A 24,938-nucleotide genomic window follows, 5' to 3' on the forward strand; every position below is an offset into this window, starting at 1 on the left:
GATACTGACGTTTCTTTTACCCGCCTTAACTAGGAATGAGCTCAGCGAGCCCATTGTGGCAGCTTCCTGTTAAAGGCAGTGTTCTGTGAATGAACCTGAAAACGGAGCCCATCCTTAGAAAATGACAAAGAAACACTTGTGGGATAACTAACATTGTTAGTTCACATTGATCAGACGATGGGTAAATTTAAAGACGGGAAGCTTGAAACGGGAATATGTAACAATTTTCATATTTTAAAATAAATTAAAAAAATTGCCTCTCCCCCTGCCTCCCTCCCAGTCAGTCTAAATAACTTAAAAAATTTTAGCGGCTGTGTAAACTTTTGATTTTGCGTCTTTTAGGGAAGTACTGTGAAAAGGGAGTCAGGAAATTCTTATTCTCCTCAAGTCACCCCTGTCTCTTCCTCTTTAGTTCCCCGGGGTGGGGGCGGGGGCGGGGGGGGGGGCCAGAAACCCCCAGGCTTCACTGAAGAAAGCAACCAGAAAACTCCTGGGGTGAGTATATATCTTTTCAGAAATCTCTTTTTTTTTTAGCCCAGAGCTAACAATTGGGTGGAGGAAAAAAAAAAAGGGAACAAGAAATCTTCCTTTTGGTTCTTGACAGGATGGGACACCCTCCGCCCCTTATGACCAGCCACTGACCGCTGGAAAAATGCATGGAAGCTAAATGCATGTTTAAGGCTAGATGTATGAGTGATGTTCTACTGGTTATCATTTTAGAAAGTTCTAGTCCTCATCCATTTGTAGCTGTGTAGTTTTTAAGAAATGGAACTGATACATGAACATTGTCTACTTAGCAGTAAACCCGAGGCCTGATTTGAATGAAAGAATGTGTTTAGGTGTGTGTGCCTTTAAGAAATTATTAACAATTTATATTTTTATGTATTACCTTTTCTTGCTTCTGAAAGAATCTCATTTAACTTTTTAAGAATGGGTGTAGGGAATGGAGCTAGACTTCAAAGACAGCAAGTGAATGGGAAATAATTAAAGGAGATAAGAAGACTTTTAACTTTGTTTGAAATACATTGTTACTCAGACCTTTAGTTTGCAAGTAAAATGAGACAAGTCTATTAATACTCCTTTCTGTCAGATTATTCTATTCTATCCACCTGTGTCATAAACTTATGCTTAAAAGTTACATAGGCATTTGGTCTTTATATAATTCTACAGATGCTCCTGGTTTTAACATCAATGGGAGTAAAAAGAATCACCATTTTTATAAGCTTTGGGACCCACTTTATTAACATGATTTGATGTTTTCAGTTCCATATGATCATAGTTAATTTCAGATCCTTAATGAGGTGCAATACCATGAATGAAAAGCATACCACCAAGGCATACTTAAAACAAAAATCATTTAGCACATCCCTTTTAAGTAAATTTACTACTCTACTATGTATCATTTGATTTATTTTTGTTTTTTGATGAGTGCTAAGAAATGGAACAAGAGACACAACAGGGGTAAGGACTATCAATTTGAAGTTTGCGGATTTCCAGCCAGTTATTATCCACATTCGGTGATAAATCTTTAGGGAGCTTTGGGTTTGAGTGGAGAAGTGTATTTAATTAGTGGAGAGTGAGTACTTATAGAAGTTGTGTCCTAATCTTAAAGTTCATACCTTTAAGTTAAGACTTCATACTTTACTTGCTGCTTAATCAAGTAATGGTGAGGGAGTCTTTAGAATATCCTTTTTGCCTTTCTCCTTTTAATATTGTTCCTTCCCTTCATGTCCATTTCCCTCTTCTTCTCAATAAATAACAACAGCAAAACCTACCTTGCTTTCACAGTGCACTACTGTAGAAGAGGGAGAGAGAATCCCAAAGGCAGGATCTGGTGAGCCTAGATGACTACCTAAAGGATAAAGACTTTAAAGAAGTGTGTTTAAAAAAAAGTGTAGAATCCCCTGGAGTGCTTTTTAAATGTGTATACCTTTTTTTTTTTATACCTGAGCTTTACCTGTGTTCTTCTTGAATAGACCCTCTTTATTTTCTTTTCAAAAAACTCCCTCAGATAATTCTTAAGAATATCAAATTTGAGGCTGCTTTAGAGGAGTTTGGTCAAGATCAGTTGATAAAATAATTAGAATTGGAGAAAACAAAGATAGTAGTTTGAAAACCATTGTTGTCGAGTTGATTCTGACTCATAGTGACCCTATAGGACAGAGTAGAACTGCCCCATGGAGTTTCCAAGGAGCGGTAGAAGATTGGAACTGCCAAACTTCTGATTAGCAGCCATAGCTCTTAACTGTGGCACCACCATGGCAAATGGTAACTCAACAGGGGTGTAACGCTTCACACCTGCTTAGAAAAATAGAGAAATGTGTTACCTAAGGGCCAGGGCTTGTATGTCCATGCGTAAAATTAGAACTGGGGAGCTGCTAAATGCTAGAACCTATGAATAGAGTTCCTATTGCTCAAAGACATCTGACTTTTATAAACATCTTAGTTTTTAAGCCCAAGATTACAAGCATTCTTATAGGGAGTCTCATACGTAGATCAGTATCTTCAGAATTCCAGATTTCGAAACCACTCATATAAGTGACCATTGGTGGTGTTGAACTGAATGAAAAAGTCCTTGTTGGAATATTAAGTGCCAGACAGAGTTAAGACTTAGTAGTTTAAGGTAACTTGTCTCAAAACTGCCTTAAAACTAGTAGCACAATTTAGATAATTTCTTTAAGGCAGTAATAGAGATGACAGATACAACACAGTGGGTGATTAACATCCAAATGAATTGTGCAGGCAGTCGGAGTAGGAGCTCAGATGTGATCATATTGTAGTCGGGTTCAGCGGTGTGACGTTCCAGCCTAGGGAGGTAGATACTGAACAAAAGGTAGATCTCCTTTCAAGTCTGGCTTCTAAAGTTACTAGAAACCAGACTGTTAATGAATAGACATCAGAAATAAGTGGTATTTGAATAACTTTCCAGCCACTCCACTCAGTACTGTACCAAACTTCCAGAAAACTTGATTTCCTTTGATTCTTTGAGGTAATTCCATTTCCGTGGTGGAGGATTAGTAGTGTATCTGCTTTTGGCCTGGTTTAGGGTTGAGACCTAAAGGAGAAGATAAAGGAAATAAACAGGCTCCTTGGGTGGTGCAAATGGTTAACTAACGCAGCTGCTAAGCAAAAGGTTGGAGGTTTGAGTGTACCCAGAGGTGCCTCAGAAGAAAGGCCTAGCAATCTACTTCTGAAAAACCAGCCATTGAAGACTGTGTGGAGCACAGTTCTGCTCTGACACACAGGGGCCACCATGAGTTGGAATCGACTCGAGGGCAACTGGAGGTGGTGGTGGTAGTGAAGGCTTACCTTAATAAGAATTTGGAACTTTTGGGGATAAGGACTACAAACAAGATTTAAAAGAGGAAGTGGATTGTTAGGAATGTGAATAAATTTATCTGGTACACAGAATAGTAAAATTTTACTGGTTGAATCCATGTTGAAATCCACGTTGAACTCTATTCATAGAGCCAGCATTTAGCAGCTCTGCAGTTTCGATTTTACACGTGGACATACAGGTCCTGGCCATAGGTAGCATATTTCTCTGTTCTTCTATGCAGGTATAAAGTGTTACACCCCTATCAAGTACTCGCTTCTTCCACTTCTACCAAGTGACAACACAGACCTCTTTGCTGTGTAGCGTTATTATTCTTACATGGTTGGGGCTTCACATTTGATCTTGCCTTTCCTCTTTGTTCACTTACCAGGACTCAACTATTTCCCACACATCTGCGAGTTGCCTCTATTAACTTTTGCCCAGACAATTTCAGGGCCTCATTTCCTCTTGCCTAAACTATTTCAGCAGTCTCTAACTGGCCTCCTGCTTCTGATCTCCCTCCCTTTCTGTTCCCTTTGCTGCCAGAGTCATCTTCCTGATGGCTGTTTCACTGCCCCTCGATCCCATCCAGGATAGAGTGTACATTCCTTCGCTTGGTATTCTGTACCCTCCAGGGTCTGGCCCCAGCCTGCTTTTCTGGTTATCTCCTCTGCTCCCTCATTTACTGGAGGCTCCTGGGAAGGCTGACTGTTGCAGCTATACTCCCTAAAATTTTCCTCCTTTATTCTGTTCTTTATTTCAATTCTTGACTTATTTTTCTGCCCAAATCTACTTTTTCAGCTGCTCCTGTTCAGGGTACGAGGTCAGGTTTGGCCACTCCTTGCCTCCTCTGTTCTTTCACAGCTTTCCCAGAAATTCCTTATCTCTGGAAAAGGAGGAATCCTGCCAGGGATAATTTTTTGGCTTCCATGTCAGAGGATAGTCAGAACTGACTCAACGACAGTGGGTTTGGTTTTTGGTTTTTTTATGTCAGAGATGCAGAGCTAGTCTTAATCTTTGTGTCTATTAAAAAAAAAACCCCATTGCCGTCGAGTCAATCCCAACTCAGCAACCCTATAGGACAGAGTAGAACTGCCTCATGGTTCCCGAGGAGCACCTGGTGCGTTTGAACTGCCAACCTTTTGGTTAGCAGCCGAGCTCTTAACCACTGTGCCACCAGGCTCCTATTAATGATAGTAGCTAACTTGTATTGAATGCCTTTTATGTGCTAGACTCTAAATGCTGTAATACTTAGTTGAGGTGGTATTATCTAGTTTTACAGATAAGAAAGTGGAGGCCCATGAGAAGTTAAGCAGCATGCCCAGAATTACACAGCCAGTTAGGTGGCAGAGCCAAGATTGGAACCCAGACCTGTATGCGTGTAGAGCTCACACTGGTGTACTCAGACTTCTGGCACTCAGCTTTGGTACTGCTTTGAGGATACATACCTGACCTCCCTGATAAGAATGTATGCCTATGATTCAGGGCTGAGCCCATGTCAACCCTGGTATTCCTAGCTCAGTGTTGGCATGTAGTAGGCATTCATCACTAGCTGCTTGCTGAATTGAACTGCATTCCTCTGTGTCTACTAAATTGCATATTTCCTTTAGGACAAGAATGACAACCAGTGCCATAGAGTTGATTACAACTCGAAGTGATAGCAGAGTAGAACTGCCCCATAGGGTTTTCAAGGCTGTAAATCCATCCAGAGACAGACGGTCATATCCTGCAGAGCCACTGTGAGTTCAAACCGCTGACCTTTCGAAATAGCAGCCAAGCGCCTAACCACTGTGCCACCAGGGCTTCTTACAAAGAATGATACCTTTTTGTAAATGTTTATTGAATGAGTGGATGGTGGTAGGGCCACAGGAGACTACTTAATTAAGGAATGGAGCTGCAAGGTGTCTAATTTTATTGAAAGTGGGATGTCTGTATCAGAGACCAAGCTCTAAGCTGTTCAGAAGAGATTCTAGGTAGCATTCGGAGAAGCACAGTGAAGAGTCTCAAAAAGCTGTATGACAGCAGCTCACCTGCCTTCAGCATTCTATGCAGGTATATCCAGGTCACTTGGGAAGAAAGTCACATTATATCTGTTTAGTTACATTGGGCACAGTGGTAAGAGCTACGGCTACTAACCAAAGGGTCAGCAGTTCGAATCCACCAGCTGCTCCTTGGAAGCCCTATGGCGCAGTTCTGCTCTGTCCTGTAGGGTCACGGTAAGTCAGAACTGTCTGACTCAGTGGCAGTGGGTATTGAGCACCTGTGTTCTCAACATTGGGCTGTTCTTGTTGGTTGCTGTGGAATCAGTTCTGACTCTTGGTACTCCAACTATGCGAAGTAGAACCGCTCCATAGGATTTTCAAGGCTGTGATCTTTCGAGAGCAGATCGCCAGGCCTGTCTTCAGGGTACCTCTGGGTGTGTTTGAACCTTTCTGCTAGTGAGTGCTTAACCGTTTGTCCCACCTGGGGACTACGTTTGTTATTTCTATCACAAGTCTGCAGGGCAATGTACATATTTTAAAATACATTTGCTAACAAATGTTTGTATATGATTTTTAAAAACAATAGTTACAACCAGTCCGGGGCAGAGTAAGACATCTAGTATACATACGCACTTTACAAATGAGGAAACTCAAACTCTGAAGAAGATAAGTGGAAACTAATAAAGCACATTTTTTAATTTGAACCCAGTCCTCCAGAACCAAATTCCTTCAACTCTGCTGCCTCTCAGTGCTACCTGTCTGGTATTTGTCCCTCTAGTCTTTCTAGCAAAATGATGCTCCTGTCATTGCTGCCATCTGAGTTGTCCCAAGACAGTTGACAAATGGCTATTGTAACCTAAGAAGATCTCTTCATCTCACATCCTTGTTTAAATTAGTTTTTGAGGCTTGGCAAGTCAGCCAGCCCTGGGTTTTCTGAAGTGTCAGTTAAGTGTATGACTTTGACCACAGAGCAAGGGTGTAGGTTTTACGATCTCTAAAAGTATGTCAGCGTATGGATCCAAATTATTGTGGAACTTGACTTTCATTATATCTTTTACTTCACATATAATAAATAATGCTCTCTTATTTGAACAGAACCGTGATTCAAAGCCTCTTTTGGATACTGCAGTTTTTAAGAATCTGCTGAAATTCAGGGAACCATTTGTGAGGAAAATGTACATACAGACAAAATTTTACATACAACGTCAGACTGTTCATGGCCCTGCTTTCTGAATTTCTAGAAGTTGACCCCCTTAAAGTACTAGACACACTTTCATTAGTTGAAGCCTCAGTAGATTTTCATATTGTTACGTGGGAATTTTCTTTTCACTGATGTTTGTTGCAATGGGGTATTATTTCTGTATTCTACCTTATGGATTTAATTTAACCTTTAAAAACATCTTTTTTTTTTTATTTCTAACGCACATCCAGGAGTGATACTACTGGGTTGTATACATTTTTTTCTTTTTTGTGTGTGACGTTTATTAGACATTTGCTATTTGGGGGATAATTTTTTTTTTTTTAATTGTACTTCAAGTGAAAGTTTACAAATCAAGTCAGTCTCTCATACAAAAGCTTATGTACACCTTGTTATATACTCCTAGTTGCTCTCCCAGTAATGAGACAACACACTCTTTCTCTCCACCCTATATTTCTGTGTTCATTTAGCCAGCTTCTGCCCCCCTCAGCCTTCACATCTCCCCTCCAGACAGGAGCTGCCCCCATAGTCTCATGTGTTTACTTGATCCAAGAGGCTTACTCCTCACCAGTATCATTTTCTCTCTTATAGTCCAGTCCAATCCCTGTGTGAAGAGCTGGCTTTGGGAATGGTTCCAGTCTTGGGCTAACAGAAGGTCTGGGACCATGACCTCCAGGGTTCTTCTAGTCTCAGTCAGACCATTAAGTCTGGTCTTTTCATGGGAATTTGAGGTCTGCATCTCACTGTTCTGCTTCTTCAGGGATTCTCAGTTGTGTTCCCTGTCATGGCAGTCGTTGGTTGTGGGCGGGTACCATCTAGTTCTTCTGGTCTCAGGCTGATGTAGTCTCTGATTTATGTGACCCTTTCTGTCTCTTGGGCTCATAATTACCTTGTATCTTTGGTGTTCTTCATTCTCCTTTGCTCCAGGTGGGTTGGGACCAATTGATGCATCTTAGATGGCCTCTAGCTAGTGTTTAAGACTTTTGGAGATCGTTGAAGATATAAATTATTACCTACACCAATCAAAAACCAAACCTGTTGCCCTCGAGTCGATTCCGACTCATAGTGACCCTATAAAACAGAGTAGAACTACCCTACAGGGTTTCTAAGAAGCAGCTGGTGCATTCGAACTGCTGAGCTTTTGGTTAGCAGCCTTAGCTCTTAACCACTGTGCCACCAGGCTTAAGTACCTACTTTAGGTGAAAACATTACAAAATTCTCATTCAATATTTTTAGTAACTTTCTGGTATAAGTAGTAATAGTACCAAAAATCCAAACCAAACTCATATCAAGTTGATTCTGACTCGTAGTGAACCTATAACCCGTTGCTGTCAAGTCGATTCCGACTCATAGAGACTGTATAAACCAAAAACAAAAACCAAACCCAGTGCCGTCGAGTTGATTCCGACTCATAGTGACCCTATAGGACAGGATAGAACTGCCCCATAGAGCTTCCAGGGAGCACCTGGTGGATTTGAACTAACGACCCTTTGGTTAGCAGCAGTAGCACTTAACCACTACGCCACCAGGGTTTCCAGAGACCATATAGGACAGTAAAACTGCACCATAGGATTTCCCAGGCTGTAATTTTTTTTTTCTATTTAAATTATGTTTTAGGTGAAAGTTTACAGTGTAAATGAGTTTTTCATTCAAAAATCTTATACACAAATTGTTTTCTGACATTAATTGCAATTTCCACAATGTGTCAGCACTCTCCCCTTTTCCCTTTCCACCCTGGGCTCTCAGTGTCCTTTTGTTTAGTTTTCCTGTCTCTTCCTGCCTTCTCATCTTTGCTTTTGGGCAGGTGTTTCCCAATTGGTTTTGTATACTTGATTGAACTAAGAAGCATATTCCTTAGGTGTGTCATCATTAGTTTTATAGGCTTGTCTAACCTTTTGAAAGGTGGACTTCGAAAGTCTCTTCAGTTCTGAGTTAGCAGAGTGTTGGGAGGCTATAGTCTCAGGGGTTCCCCCAGTCACTTTCAGACTAGTAAGTCCAGTCTTTTTTTGTGAATTTGAATTTTGTTCTGCATTTTTCCTCTTTCTCTGTCCAGGATCCTCTGCTGTGATCCCTGTCAGAGCAGTTTCTCCAAGGCGCTAATCTTTTTGGAAGCTGACTGCCACATTTTTCTCCCACAAAGTGACTGGTGGGTTCTAGCTGTTGACCTTTCAGTTAGCAGCTAAGCACTTAACCACTGGGCCACCAGGGCTCCTTGTAGTAGTAGTAGTAGTAGTAGTAGTCCCATCTTAAAAATAAGGAAACTAGAGACTGAGAGCATAAGCAACCTGCCAAAGATAATTCTAGTAGCTAATAGATCAGGATTTGAACCCTAGGTTTATCTCCTTCCACTGTCCATGGTTATTTCAGAAACTCAGTTTAAAAAGACAGGTCTGCCTTCATCATAGCAAAGTTTACCTTTAATAATAAAAAGCAAGACAAAGCAAAAATACGTACACACACAAACATAACTGTAGAGGAAATTAAGGTGAAATAGAAGTCAGAAAAATATCTAGCATCCTGCCACTCAGCCAAATCAAACTAGGGCTTTTATTGTATCTCTTCAGAGCTCATTATTGAATAGCCCCCTATGGGCACAGGTGAGAAAGCCGCTATAAAAGAAGGAACAGAAAAGTGAAGTGAGGTAGCCAAGAATAGGATGAGGATATCTAGTTAGAGTGTGGGATTCAAACTTAATTGGTTCCTGGATTTGACTCAAGGGTGTTTTTAAAAACCCACTTGTTGCAGGTTAGTCTTGCTATAAAAAGCCCACTGGAAAAGATAGCCGACCCTATGTGACTTCTTTTCTTACTTGGCCATAGAGAGACCTATAACATGTCATTCATCCTATCATGTTTGTGTTGAAACACTAGGGGTTGTGGGAAGGAGCTTAAGAATGCTTGGAATTAATGAAATTGAACGCCTAAGAAAAGGACTGCAGAATGATAAAGGAGAAAAGAGTGAAGAGAAGAAAGAATGGGGGTCCACATTATGCCCTGGGCAGCAATCCCTGAAAGAAAATAGGGGAGAAAGGGAGCTAAGTTATCTTAGGCATCAGGTTGTGTTTCATGGCAGCTTGAACTGCTTTTATGGCATGAAGAAAGTAGACTTTCACTTTAGCTACTTCACATTCAAGATCAAGTTTCAGAGTCTGTTCTCACATCCATTTTGGCCTTTTCTTTCTTTTCTGTCTTTTTAATGACCTCTCACTTTCCTCATGTATGATGCTTTTTTCATGTGTGATCTTGATGTCATCCTACAACTCATCTGGTTTTTGGTCATTAGTGTTCAGTGCATAAAACCTGTTCTTGAGGTGGTCTCTCAGTTCACCTTCAACTTGAACTTGGATATGAGTAATTGATAGTCTCTTCCACAATCGGCCCCTGTCTTTGTTCTGATTATGTTGAGCTTTTCCATCATCTCTTTCCACAGATGTAAGTTGATTTGATTCCTGTGTATTCTGTCTGGCGAGGTCCACATGTTTATGTTGTTGAAAAAAGATACTTGCAATGAAGAAGTTGTTGGTCTTGCAAATTCTGTCATGTGATATCCAGTGTCATTTCTGTCACCAAGGCCATATTTTCCAACTACCAATCCTTCTTCGTTTCCAACTTTTGCATTCCAGTCGCCAGTAATTATCAGTACATCTTAATTGCATGTCTGATCAATCGCAGACCGCAGAAGTTGGTAAAAATCTTCAATTTGTCCTTAGTGGTTGGTGCATAAATTTGAATAATAGTCGTATTAACTGGGCTTCCTTGCAGGTGTATGGATATTATCCTATTAGTGACAGCGTTGTACTTGAGGACAGATCTTGAAATGTTCTTTTTGACGATGAACATGATACCATTCCTTTTCAATTTGTCATTCCCGCAGGGTATACCATATGATCGTCTGATTCCAAGTGGCCAATACTAGGCCGTTTCCGCTCACTAATGCCCAGGATATCGATGTTCATGTGTTCCATTTCATTTTTGACGACTTCTGTTCTTCGTAGTACATTCCACGTTGCGATTATTAAAATGGATGTTTGTAGCTGTTTCTTCTCATTTTGAGTCGTGCCACATCAGCAGATGAGGGTCCTGAAAGCTTGACCCCGTCAATGTCATTAAGGTCGACTCTACTTTGAGGAGGCAGCTCTTCCCCCAGTCGCATTGTGAGTGCCTTCTAACATGAGGGGCTCATTTTCTGGCATGTTCTCCCGCTATTCATAAGGTTTTCACTGACCAGTTTTTTCAGAAGTAGACGGCTAGATCCTTCTTCCTAATCTGTCCTAGTGTGGAAGCTCTGCTGAAACCTGTCCACCAAGGCCTACCCATCTGGTATTTGAAATACCCCACTGGCAAAGCTTCCAGTATCACAGCAACACGAAAGCCACCACAGTACGACAGGCACGTGGTGGTGTCCTTTTTTACACATATGAATATTTTTACGTGGTTCCAAATACAGAGTAATTCACTTTCATTATAAAACAAAATATCTTTATGTCTGCTAAGTTAAGGGAAAAAAAAAAGGCAGAATGTAAAAATCTGCTCTGTGAGTACAGGTGGTAGAAGTTAAGACATGTATACCAAAAAGTGAACGCATATGAATAAGGACTAGACGAGAACATGGGAAAAGGGACACAGTTTATGCTCGGTATAGGGATGTCTATGAGTCCTTAGTTTGCACCTAAAGTTAACATTCTATTTAGCTAATGTCTTATTTTGTGCAGTAGGTAAATAGCTTGGTATTTATTTGTAAACTTAGCAAGTAGGCAAACTATCAAAGAAATAAAAATGATGTGGGTATTGTGGAGAAGATTAAGCTGCTCAGTGATTTATAGATTCATAATCATAGAAATCCATTCTTTAAGTAATTAGGGGAAATGATTAGACTTGAGATTATTCTATTTTGTAGCAATATTTGAAACCCTGTACTGTAAAGACAGATAAACAAGACAGTATAATACAAGTAGGACTTTCTGAGGATGATCTAAGTTATATTTTACTAAGATTTTTGGGGTTAAGGACCTGGCATGGAATGAATTCAGCCCTGGAATTCACAGCTTAATAATGAGTCGCTTGCCTTGTTGTGTTCTGTGGCTTCCAGCAAGTTGTGTGGGCTGTTATTGCCTGAGAAATCCCTGTAAATGGTATTACTAATACTTTCTAAGTAGGTTGGGAGAATTAATTAATTTTTCTGAAGCATTTTGAAATTCTAAGATGAAAGGCTCTGCATGGAGTAGATTGGCGTCAGCCTGTTTTCCGTCTTTTGAGCCAGGAGAAAATAGAGCACCTTCTGGCAAGAGGTGACTCACTTTTGGAGGGTTTTTTTTTTTTTTTTAAGTATAAATTGCTTTTATTGAATTTAAAGTACATATCAGTAGGATGGAACCCTCAGCTCCCAAGAATATGGCCAACCAAGAGCAAGGTATTTTTTGTCTGGTTCGGGGTCTTTTAAAAGAGGTGTAAACATTATTTTGTAATTTGCCAAACTTGGGGTAAAATATGGCTCTTTAAGGATTTTTTTTTTTTTTAAGGATATAATGATCATGGGTCCCAACTGTGGTTTTCTTTGGTTATTTCTTTTATTGCAGAGTGGGGTAAGGCTGACTGTTTTCTGAAAAGCTGTCGAATTTAACTTCCTGTGTGTAGGGTCTTTTAGTTTCCACTAATCTGTGAACCTAATTTTTGCTCCCATATACTTCTAATAGGTGCTGGAGCAAAGTTTTTAATCAACATTCATTTAGTGCATACTTGAGTGCCTCCATATGAAAACAGCTATGCTTGGAAGATTTAAAACTTAAGTCCTTGCTTTTGAGGGGCTGTCTAATAGGGGAGGGATACATACTGTCCTCTCTCACACACACACACACACACACACACAACCACAGTGCATGGTATTATTGACAAATGCTTATGTTTCTTCCTGAATCACCCTACTTAATAATTGTGGACAAATAGTAGTACCATAAGAATTTTGGATTAATCCAGTGTTAGATTTTGCACAACTTTTGTTGTTATTATGTGTTGTAGAGTCAATTTCAAGTCACAGCGACCCTATATGACAGAGTAAAACTGCCCCATAGGTTTCCTAGGCTGTAATCTGTATGGTAAGGAGTCCTGGTGATGCAGTGGTTATAGTGCTCAGCTGTTAACCAAAAGGTCGGTGGTTTGAACCCACCAGCTGCTCTGCGGCAGAAAGATCTGGCAGTCTGCCTCCATAACCCTATGCTGTAGTTCTGCTGTGCCCTGTAGGGTCTCTAAGAGTCGGAATGGACTCTATGGAAATGATTTTCTGTGTAATCTTTATGGCAGCAGATCACCAGGTCTTTTCTCTGGCTAAGCGGCAATTGCAGACCTTTCTTTGGGGTTAGCAGCTGAGCGCTATAACCATTGTACAATCAGGCTCCTTGCTTACCTTTTAGGGTACATATTTACTATCCATTTAGAAGGGATAGCCTTTAGCAAACTTCCAAAAACACAGCTGTTTAGCAGAGGGCTCTACCTGTGCTACTCTTACACCTTTGCGTGGTGGTCAAACAAAGATTTCTTGAGTAACGCCCACCCTCCTCCCCCTTCCCCCCTGCACACAGACCCGGGTGGCGTCTCGCCCCTTCCTTCCCTCCTTAGAGTTTCATGGTGGGTAGGGTTGGAGGGTATTTTGGCTTTGGAGGGCCTGAGAAGATAATGAACACTTTTTACATTGTATGGTAACTTTACCAAGTTCCAAACAACCCCCTTGCAAATGAACCCTGAGAGTTGGGCCTTTTCACCCTCCTTGGCCTTATGAGGAGTTTATAATCTTTTAGGCCCCTTCTTAAAAAAAGACACCTTTTAATTATCGTAATTAAGAAAAACGTAGCCTAACTGCAGTGTATCGCAGCGACTGTTTTAAAGCGCAGACCATCAGTCTCCCGCAAATTTTGTCATAATGTCCAAACGTGTTTCTTTCAAAGCTGTTATACTGTGAGTCAACGCTAAAATACAGGTCGTCCTTTGAGCAGGTGGAGCCCTGGCGGCGCCTTGGTCAAGAGTTATGGCTGCTGACCAGAAAGGTCAGCAGTTCGAATCCAGCAGCCGCTCCTTAGAAACCCAATGGGGCAGTTGTCTACTGCCCTATATATAGGGTCGCTATTTTTTTTTTTATGAGTCGGCACTGACTCGCCGGCAATGGCGTTTTTGTTCGGGTACTGCGACTGGCCCCCGTTATTGCCTGCCGTTCTGCTGCAGAACGCCGGCGGTTCTGCGCCTGCGGACGGGGCGGGGCGGTGATGGCCGCCACTGCGCCAATCGGGGAGGGCAGGGCGGGGCGGAGCGGGCAGCTAGTGCGCATGGGCAGTCAGACTCCTCGGCTTGAGCTGCGTTCATTTTTCCACCGGAGCTGCGTTCATTTTTCCGCCGTCATCGTCGGAGCCTGAAGCCGTTAGCTGAGCGCCATCAGTTGCTGACATGTCTACCGAAAAAGATTCCCAGAAGGAAGGCGAAGAAAGAAGACAGGAGCCAGAGCCGACCATCACCGGCAGTGAGTACCCTCCGAATCGTGCGGAGGGGGAAGGCTCAATGAATGTGGTGGCGGTGAGGGCTAGTGGCCGCAAAGACAGTTTCAACTTTGGGAAGGTATTCCTAGATCCAGCCCTCGAAGAGCCTGAAGGTGACGAAGAGGAATATCGGAGTATCCGCAAACAGTACCGGGCGCTCATCTATCAAGTCCAAGATCAACGTCATGACATAGTGAACACAGCGAACGAGTCATTAACAGAAGCACTTGAAGAAGCTAATGGCTTGTTTGATGGAGTGACGCGAACGAGAGAAGCAGCCCTCGATGCCCAGTTTCTTGTTATGGCTGCTGATTTGGGTAAAGAAAAATCAAGGCAGTTAAGAAGTGATGTGAGCCTTTTTAATCAAGCAGCGTTTTGTGACTTTCTGTTCACGTTCGTGGGTGTGAGTGGCTTGGAAGAGAAGCATGATCGGTTAGATGATGGTGATGAAGGCAGAGTTCGTTACTTCTGGGAGACATTACAGAGGAAAGCAGCATCCTGGACATTGAGAGCTGAAACATTCCACTTTATGCTCGGGTCATTTAACTCAGAGCCTTCTGTGCCAAGGCCACGACAACGGAGACGACGAGTTCGCAGCGTGGAAGAAAAAAGCGCTATGCCTAAGAAGCTGAAGAGGATGGATCTGAATAATAATCAGGAAACAACAGAAAGAGAAGTAGAAAGAATCTTGGGACTGTTGCAGACTTACTTTAGAATGCACCCTAATTCTTCTGTGTCCTATTTTGAGTTTGTGGTTGATCCACACTCATTTGCTCGCACTGTGGAGAATATATTTTATGTTTCTTTTATCATAAGGGATGGTTATGCAAGAATAAGTCTTGACCAAGACAGGTTGCCAGTATTACAGCCAGTTAGTAATAACCAAATGGGTGAGGAGTATGATTCCGGTCCCTCTGGTATGAAACAAGGAATTATATCTTTGAGTTTACAGGACTGGAGAAATATCGTGGCTACTTTTCAAATTTCAAAGCCTATGATCACAAAAGAGTAAAGATTTCTGTCTTTAGTATCTGTGTGCATTTTGTGGCTTTGCTAAAGTGTCTCAAAATGGAGAGTAAAATCCTAACAAGCATGTATTGTGTCTCTTGTAAGTGAAAAAAAGTTATTTTCAAGAACATTAGAAATTGTTTTATTATTTAATGCATTTTTCCTAGTAGTTTATAAAGTGATTGTGATCCGCTGTTAAAGAAAATTCACTTGTGTGTTCATGGGAAACCCAAAAGTATTTTTAAATGCTGTATGAGACCATGTTAACAGATATGAGTGCTGAATTTCATAAATTAGAATGTGGTTGCAGAAGAGCCATTTATGATGCTGCGTCATACCTGCATTGCTTCAGAAGAGCCATTTGTGATGCTCTGTCGTACCTGCATTGCTTCAGAAGAGCCATTTATGATGCTGCGTCATACCTGCATTGCTTCCTCTCACTGGGAGCTAAGGGAACGTAAGGGGCGCCTAACTCGGTAGGGGGAAGAGTGGGTTAGAAAAATTGTTAGCCCAGACGTGGCAGGACAATGAATATGCGGTGTTAGGACTGTAAAAAAAGATGACGTGCTTTCTTACAGAAAGGATTTGGTGTATCTGTGAGTGGTGTCCATATTCTGAATTTCCCCTGTGCCTGGACTCAAAATAACAGTGTCTTTACTGTAGTAGGTACGACATGAACTGTGTAATAAAAGATGAATAGGAATTGGAGAAGATGGGACAGGCTGACGCAAAATCTTGTAACATCTAATCATGGGTTTTATCTCTACGTGGTTAAATATTTTTTCTTCTCTGGCTCTTCCTAGTTTGCATTTGTAATTTCTGCTAGTATACAGTGTCATTCAGAATCAGTGATGCTTGTCTTGTAACAGCCTTGAATACTTGTCTCGATATTATTCTGCATTACTTAATAGATCTCTAAATGCATGGGAGACTGTATGGTTAAATCTCTGTTTAAGTGAAAATAAGTGACTAATTTATCCGAATGTTCTTCGGTCGGTATATATTTCTCTTTGCTGCTTGAACTTTAAAAATAAAAATTTCAACCTGGTCTGGAGATTTCTTTTAAAAATATGGGTGGTTAAGAGAACAGGTTTTGAAGCTGCAGTACGTGTACCATAAGCTTTTCCTGACCCCTGTAGGAGCCCAGTCTTGGGTAGTTAAGGAATTTTGCCATTAAATGCCTATTACTTGGCAAGTGGTAAGTATCTGTTATACATAGCAGAAGCGATAAACTTTTAAAACTGTTAAATTAATTCCAGTGTGGTATAGGGAAGGGCAATCCACAGACTAAAAGAATGACACCAGGATTCAGGATTGAGGAGGGAGGATATTGTGTGTGTGTGTGTGTGTGGAGGAAGCTACTTTACCAGGAATAGTGGGGATTTTTAGCAAAAACAATTTTCAGTTATTTACTAGTCATTCCTTCCCCTTTCTCATGTGAAGGAGTGCTAATCCTTCCCAGCCTCTCACCTTTGGTGTAGCAGTCATGGAAGCATCGTTTGACTGTCCTGATGCTCACTTCGGCATGTCTGCCAACCACGTTTCTTGGGCTCTCCAGAGACCTGCTGTTCGAGGAAAAGCTATCCTTATAAATTGGTAGAAAAAGACCCTGCTGCAGCTCCTTGTCACCAGACTGTCCTATTCAGTGCTTTAGTTTCTTTACTAGGAGTATTTGGCACTTAACTGATGATGAGGAGCATTAGTGGAGAATGTGAAGATTACGGGGGTGGTGATTTTTTGGGCCATAAGTTATAGCTGTTAAAATAGAAATCAAATTGACTGCTCATTTGTACTGGTCATCAAAACACAGAAGTTGCCTCATGGCTTTGAAGTGCTGCTTACATTGAAGAACAAAGGAGAATTGACCAATGGAGAGGTACAAGTTTGGCTATAGAGATTAGGTGTGAACCAAACTGCAAATCTGTTGGTTTTGCACTATAGAGAGTGGTTTAAAATTTGCAGGTTTAATAAAATAAAATGAACTTTAATATTACAGGATTTTTTAAAACTATAACTTTATTGTGTGAATAATCCTATTTCAAGTTTGCAGTAAGAATTAAATTAGAAATTCATTTAGAAAACGCTAGAAGTACTTTGAAATGTGAATTAACGGGTGTAATATAGTGGAAAAAGCAAGAAATTTGTAATCATACAGACTTTGGATTCCATTTTTGTACGTGAAATGGAAATGACATCTGTTTGGAAGACACTTTTGAGGGGGTTAAATTGGGTAATGTAAATAAAACATCTAGCACTGAATCTGGCTCATTGTAGTCATGTCGAATTTAATGGTGTCACTTCCATCTGTGGTGACATCTCTGTAACGGTTTATCACTTTGCTTTGAGCCTACACATGGTTTCCTCATACTCTTCTCTTTGCGTTTGTTCTGGGGAATCCATTAGGAAGTGATTGGTATTGGCACTTCATTAATTTACTCAACAAATATTTGAGTGCCCACTGTGCCAGGGGAGACCCTGGTGGCGTGGTGATGAAGTGCTATGGCTGCTAACCAAGAGGTCGGCAGTTCGAAGCCGCCAGGTGCTCCTTGGAAACTCTATCGGGCAGTTCTGCTCTGTCCTATAGGGTCGCTATGAGTCGGAATCGACTCGACGGCAGTTGTTTTTTTACTGTGCCAGGCACTGCTGTAGACACTGGGGATAATGTGATGGACAGAAAGTTGCCTATTTCTCACGGAATTTCTGTTTTAGAGGCAGTGTGGAAGCTAACAACAAAAACTGGTTTTCTATTGCAGCTGTGACAAATTACCACAAATGTAATGGCTTAAAACAGCAGTTCATTATGTTATAGGCGAAGGCCAAAAGTCCAAGGTCTGTCTCACTGGGCTAAAACCAAGGTGTCAGTAGGACTGGTTCCTTCCGGAGGCTCTGAGGGGGAAATTGGCTTCCTCCTCTTTTCAGTCTCTGGAGACTGCCTGCATTCCTTGGCTTGTGACCCATTTCTCACACCACTGCCACTCTTGGTTCTGTCCATCTACTACTACTATAATGGAATCTTCCTCTGATTCCCTCTGATAAGTACACTTGTGATTACATTGGGCCTAGTAGGGTAATCCAAAATAATCATCCAATCTCAAGATCCTTAATTACACCTGCAGCGTCCCTTTTACCATGTAAAGTAACATTCGTAGGTTCTGGGGATTCTGGACTTCAACACCTTCAGGGCCATTATTCAGCCTGCCGTGGAGGGGGAGACAGCAGTATTCCTGTTGATGATGACGGTTCTGAAGAAAAACTGGATAGTGGGGAGGGGCTACCTCAGAAAGGATGGTATAAGGGGAGGCCTTCCAGGGAGGATTTTGAAATGAAATTTATCATAAGTTGTTTACCAGAATACCTGATACAAAGTAAATGTGGAAATATTACCTTGGCTCTAGATATTTTAGGCACATACTGGTTGAAGATATAAATAATTGGCCGTGGTGGTAATCACCTTCCATGATGCTTCTTGAAGAAAGAGTAGCATCTCTGTTGCCCTGAGCAGGTCAGGAAGGTGATTCTTTGATTTGCAGTAATACCAGTGTTACTGTTTGGTATTTTTCATCTAGTATCATCCATTAGCATCGATTCTGCATCTGCCTAGGCCAGGGATTGTCAATTTTTTTTCTGTGAAAAGTAAATATTTTCGGCTTTGTGGATGGGCCATATGGTCTCTGTTGCAGCTATTTAACGCTCCCACGGCATTATGGAAATGAACGAGTGTGACTGTTCCAATAAAACCATTTATGGATAGTATAATTCTCCCATGTCATGAAATAATGTTTTGATATTTCCACCCCCTCCCCCTCCCCACCTCCCAACCATGTAAAAAAGTGAGAATCATTGCTTAGCTCAGGGGCTGTAAAACAAAACAATAAAACAGGCCTGATGGATTTGCCCCGCGTGCTGTAGTTTGCTATCCCCTTCCGTAGGCTTGGGGCGTAGTCCATTCTAGAAAGCCTGGTAGCGTTTAAGCTATCACTTACTCTTGCTGTTTTCCTGGCCCATAATTCTCCAGAGCAAGACAGGCTGGAGGTACAACTACAGTGGATAAAGAAAAGATACTGCAGCATGAGTCAGCAACATAGATTTCAGAGGAAACAAGCAGTTTGATGTGGTGTAGTTTACATAATCACTGCTGGGATTTGTAGACGTGAGCTTGCATCACAATAGGTAAAAAGTCAGGCTGTTTATTTGCACATAGGGTGTAAAGCATGAAATTCAAACAATTTGGTACATTTGGGATATTGGGAATACGAATTCTCCTGTAGCAGTGGCTGTAAATCTGTTACTTAGCTCCTTTTGCCATCTGAAACCTACACTGACAGCTACTCACCATAAAGGTTTATGTGCTGAGCTGCTCACCAAAACGTTCAAATCCACCATCTTGGGAGAAAGGCTTTTTGGTGATCTACTTCAGAAAAATCGGCCATTAAGAACCCTGTGGAGCGCAGTTCTACTCTGACACACATGGAGTCGCCATGAGTCAGAGTTGACTCAGAGGCAGCTGGTAACTGGTGTTCTGGGATACAATGATACTACTCTTGTCCCTACTGTAGTCGTTAATGTACTGAATTCATACTGTGTGATAGGCACTGTACTATTTGCACAAATTGTCTCACTTAATTCACTGACAGACCCTAAGAAGTACATGTTTTATCACCTTTGTTTTTGCAAAGAAGGAACTCAAGGCAGGAGAATTTAAGCACCTTGCCCCAGATCACACATAACTGGCAAAGTCAGGTTCAGATTTGCACTAAATCCAAGCTCCTAACTCACACTATACCTCTTGGTACTTTTTCCAAGTGTTTTCATGCGTTTGTTTTTGTGAATGAGAAAACTGAAGCCCAGCATCTAGGTGTACATATCAGAATTGGAGCAAGCAACTGTGTTTTGTTCTAAAAATATTTTTGAATATCACACACATGCAAGGTTGGCACTGGAGGTGCAGAGATGAAAGACAAGATCTCTGTCCGTGCAGAGTTGATGGGACAGTAGGTGCTCAAAGGAGGAACATCCAACTCAGCAGTGGTGAGGAGGGGCTGTCAAGTAAGGCTTTCAGCTAAGTTTTGAAGGTCATTAAAGGGCCTGGTGTGTAAACAAGAGGGCAGACATCCCAGGTCCTGATACAGTCTGCGCTAAATGCCCTGACATCATGTGCTGTTAGAGTTGGGGTTTTAGAGTATTGGTAAGAGATCCACTCCCCAAGGGAGTGATTTAGAAAGGATAATGTGTTTCTGTATACCGAATAGAAATGCTACAGCGTGTCCCGTTGTACCACTCTGGCTGTATACTGGGTCAGAATTTGATAGGAAGAGAGGGCATTTCAGGTGGGGGCAGGGGTGGTACAGGGAAGCAGGGGACATCTGTACTCCCAAGCTTGTTGCCTCAGCCCCCACGCAGTTTCTCTTCTTCTGGAAGAGGGAAATTAGTAACTTAAAGAGCTTCTTTATTACCAGACACCGTGCACGGGTGTATTGAGTTCATTTTATAGCATTAGAAAACTGGGCTAGGTGATGAGCCCAAGTCACCTCATCTAGAAGGTGGTGGAGCAAGTATTTTAACTCAGGCCAGTTTGACTCCAGAGCCCATGTTTAACCAAAACCAAACCTGTCGCCGTCGAGTCGGTTCCAACTCATGGCAACCCCATATGTTGCAGAGTAGAACTGCACTGTGACCTTTTGGAAGCAGATTGCCAGGCCTTTCTTCCAGGGTGCCTCTGAGTGGGTTCAAACTGCCAGCCTTTCAGCTAGTAGTTGAGTACTTAACCATTTGCACCACCCAGGGACTTCCAGAGTCTCTGTATAATGGTAGGAAAAGCTAGTACAGATCTGTGGCCAAAGGCTATCAGCCTGTTTGGGGGGAAGGAGGAGGTAGGAATAGGGCTACTGATTCTAATTTTAAAGAAATTTCTCACACTTGAATTGGTTTCAGTATTGTGCCCTTTTTTGGGGAGTCTGGAGCAGTGTTTTACAGGGGTGGGGTGGCAGAAGGCATTGCTGTGAGAGACAGATGGGAGAAAGGAAGGATATCGGTATGCAAGGCTGGGAACAAAGTGGAAAGTGCCTGCAGGTGGGGTGTGTGTAGCTGCACTTGTATGCCATAGCAGTGGTTTTCAAAGTGTGGTCTGAGTTCCTTTACCTCCTCCCCCGCTTCCAGACCCTTTCGAGGGGGTCTCTGAGGTCAAATTCACTTTCATAATACTAAGATGCTCTTTTTTTTTCATTCACACTCTCTTGTGAGTCTACGGTGGAGTTTGCAGGCCAGGGAGAATTAGTAACTTAAAGAGCTTTCTTACCAGCCACTGTGCAGGGGTGTATTAATTTAATTTTATAAGATTAGAAAATTAAATCTCCTAAGGATTAGGTGGCAGGTGCTACATAACAGGTGATATTGAAACGGACTGGATGCAAAAACAGATATGAGCTGATTTATTAAGCCAGATATTAAAAAGAGAATTACGAAGATGTAAAATATGCCACTTGTCTCATTAATTTAAAATTATTTTATACAATTATTTATGTTAATACGTAATTGGAAACCCTGGTGGCATAGTGGGTAAGTGCTATGGCTGCTAACCAAGAGTCAGCAGTTTGAATCCGCCAGGCGCTTCTTGGAAACTATCGGGCAGTTCTACTGTGTCCTGTAGGGTCGCTATGAGTCAGAATTGACTCGATGGCAGTGGGTTTAATGGGTATATTATTATTTTAAAATTTATTAACAGATATTTTAAGTTTCTCTTACATTTAATTTAAAACCCGTTGCTATCAAGTCAATTCTGACTCATAGCTACCCTATAGGACAGGGTAGAACTGCCCTGTACGGTTTCCAAGGCTGAATCTTTATGGAAGCAGACTGCCACATCTCTCTCAAGGACCGGCCGGTAGGTTTGAACTGCTGACCCTTCAGTTAGCAGCCGAACGCTTAACCACTGTGCCACCCATCAAATCAAATCAAAACGGCTGCCTTTGAGTTGATTTCTACTCACAATGACCCTATAGATCGCCCCATAGGGTTTCCAAGGCCGTAATCTTTGCAGAATCAGACTGCCACATATTTGTCACATGGAACTGCTGGTGGGTTTGAACTGCCAACCTTTGCTTTAACCACTGTGCCACCAGAGCTCCTTAATTTCTAATTTAGGAAATATTAATAGGTAAAATCCATGTTAACAAAAGCTCTTTGGGGCCCTCAATAATTTAAGAGTTGTAAAGGGGTTATGAGACCAGCAAGTTTGAGAACTCCTGCCCTGTATCATCAATGACTACAGTCAGCAGCCACTGTTTCTAGCCATTGTCATTAAGGGGAAAAACCAAAACCAGTGCCCCGCCCCCCGCCCCCCCTTCCCCCAGTTCCTGTCTAGTCAATTCTGACTCATAGCGACCCTGTAGGACCTAGTAGAACTGCCCCATAGGAGTTCCAGGGAGCACCTGGTGGATTTGAACTGCCGACCTTTTGCCCAACTCTTAACCACTATGCCACCAAGGTTGCAGCTGGAGGAGAGTGGGGCATTTTTCTCTGCCCGCTACCTCATGTTTATGCCCCTTCCTTTTACACTGTCTAGGGCAGCTGGCTTCTTTAGCATGATTTTTTTTATATTTCAGGTGAGATACCACTTATCTGGAGCTGAATGACAGTGATTTCATAGTTGCAGTAAATTGGGTTTAACTATCATAACATACATATGGTTGGTTTGGGGGTCAGCTGAATGCTTCAGTTGCCTTATCTTAACTGTTTGTGCCATGTGTGGTAGTCTTAATTGACTGATTATACCTTTCGGAGTTAAAAATGTTCAGACTTAACTCAGTGCTTTCTTTGTACAATCTGTGCACTGGCTTATATAACTAGACTTCAAGCTTGAACCATAAAAACCCAGGTCTGATACAGAATTTCAATAAGAGCAGCTTATAAATATTGGCTGCGGGGAGTGAGCGGCTTTTCAGCATGATGACGCATTTGCTTTTGTTGGGGGAGGGGGTTACAAGGAGGGCAGGTTCTCATTTACAATTACACCGCCAGTGATTGTATTCTGTTACCATCTGCTAAATAGATAGAATGCCGATAAAATGAGGCTGAGATGAAAAACGGTTGTGTGTTATTTTTCCAGCAGAACCTCTAACTGCATGTATTAACTCTTTCAAACCAGCAAGTCAGTGTCTTGCTCTGTGAGACCAAGTAGGGAGTGATGATTGTTAAAACCTGACGCTTACGTTGATTCTTTGACCTACATGGTTATTACTACCAAGTTGTTTTTCCCCTCACAGTGCCTTGTATTGAAGGACGAGTTTCTGTCATAATGCCAGCTGATGAATACTGGCTGTGCTTACCGGCTTTCCCTTGTAGCCCTTTTGTACAGACTGTCAGGGTGATGTGGGCATGTCCGTATTGCGGCTGGTTTCCAGGTGTCTTCCCTTCAGTCCGTGAACTACCTCGTGTACCCGCCATGCTGCCAAGGGGCAGCCACAGTGCTGTACTTCCTCCCCCACCTTCCTCCACCGCATCCCCTTCCACCTCCCAGGCACCCCGTTCTGCTGCAGACCCCCACCTCTGCCTTTTACCCTCTGCCTGTGACTGTAGGCAGCAGAGAAATATGCAGTCTGGGCTGGTAAGTTTGGAGGCTGTTTGGTTTTTTAAAGTTAAGATTTGATTTTTTTTTTTTAAGATTTTATTGTGCTTACTAGCAGCTTGATTTGTTAGCACAGATTTTTGTTTTAGTAAAAGGTGATATTAAACATAGCTCCAAAACAGTGTTCCCAGCCAATATGAAATGTAACTAGTATGTATAGAAACTGGTGGGATGAAATTTTTTTTAATTAAAATCTAACATTCCTGAAACTTGTTACATGCCAGGTACATGGAAATTAAATGCTAAATATAGGAGACTTCATGCATATACACATTAGAGAAATGAGCTTTACAGAGTCATGCTTATAAATGTCTTGTAAAAGCTGCAGCCTTCCCATTTACCTTTTCATGCAGGTCAATGTCAATTAATGATTCTGTTCTGAAATTAGATTTTATGTCAGAGGTAAACAGTGTAGAGAAATCTTAAATATTTGGCTGATTTGTTTAAATGACTGTATTGAGTTTATTATTAGCCAGACCCATGTGTACCAGGCCCCTATCTTAGTCTGAGATCTTTATCCACTCATTATTCTGCCTCTGGCTAGAAAGTAAAGATGATTCCTAGAACGTATTGATGGTTTCATGAAAAAAGCACAATAAAATGTTCTTCAAAAGCTAATTTAAAACCTAGTTCTCAAATTCCAGGAAGAAAGGACTGATGATGAGACTTAATTTAGGCCTAACTTGATTTTGTTGGGCCGTTAGGATCTTGTGTAGAAGTACTAGGTGGACACTGCAGAGTAGTTAGCAGTGGAGTGAAAAGGCATTGGGATGTAGTGCCTAAAAGAAGGCACCACATAAAAGAGGCTTGAATATTTCCGTTTGTGTGATGTAATTTAAACCAAGCAACATTTTTCCTTTGAAAATCCCTTTTCCTTTTCTTTAGAGAAAGATTTCCTTACAGAGTTTTTTATTTATATGGTAAAACATATATAACAAAAAGTTTTGCCATTTTAACCATTTTTAAGTGTACACTGCAGTGACATTAATTACATTCACCATGTTGTGCAACCATTGTCATTATCTATTTCCAAAAGTTTTTCATCACCCCAGCAGAAACTCAGTACCCTTAGATAATAACTCCCCATTCCCTTCTTTCCCTTTCCCAGCCTCTGATAACCACCTGTAAACTTTTCTGTGTATACATATGCCGGTTGTAGCTATTTCATGTAAGTGGGATCATATGATATTTATCTTTTTGTGTCTTATTTCACTTAGCATAATGTTTTCAAGTTTCATCAATGTCATAGCATGTATCAGGTCATCGCTGCTTTAAGTTAAATTATTCTCCCT

General features: G+C 41.5%; 2 protein-coding genes across 3 annotated transcripts in view; both read left to right on the forward strand.

Annotated features, from left to right (window-relative positions):
- On the forward strand, positions 1 to 23,996 carry EID3 (EP300 interacting inhibitor of differentiation 3). Its single transcript, XM_049884218.1, has one exon. It carries the CDS (start codon positions 13,927 to 13,929, stop codon positions 15,025 to 15,027), a length of 1,101 nt encoding a protein of 366 aa, XP_049740175.1. The 5' UTR covers positions 1 to 13,926; the 3' UTR covers positions 15,028 to 23,996.
- TXNRD1 (thioredoxin reductase 1) overlaps positions 1 to 24,938 on the forward strand; it is a 66,636-nt gene that overhangs the window by 1,844 nt on the left and 39,854 nt on the right. The window lies entirely within an intron of this gene.

Source organism: Elephas maximus, chromosome 4, assembly GCF_024166365.1.
Source record: "Elephas maximus indicus isolate mEleMax1 chromosome 4, mEleMax1 primary haplotype, whole genome shotgun sequence".
Taxonomy (NCBI): Eukaryota; Metazoa; Chordata; class Mammalia; order Proboscidea; family Elephantidae; genus Elephas; species Elephas maximus.

Excerpts from the sequence above, each read along its gene's own strand:
- EID3 (XM_049884218.1), top strand. The coding sequence starts at position 13,927 with ATGTCTACCGAAAAAGATTCCCAGAAGGAAGGCGAAGAAAGAAGACAG.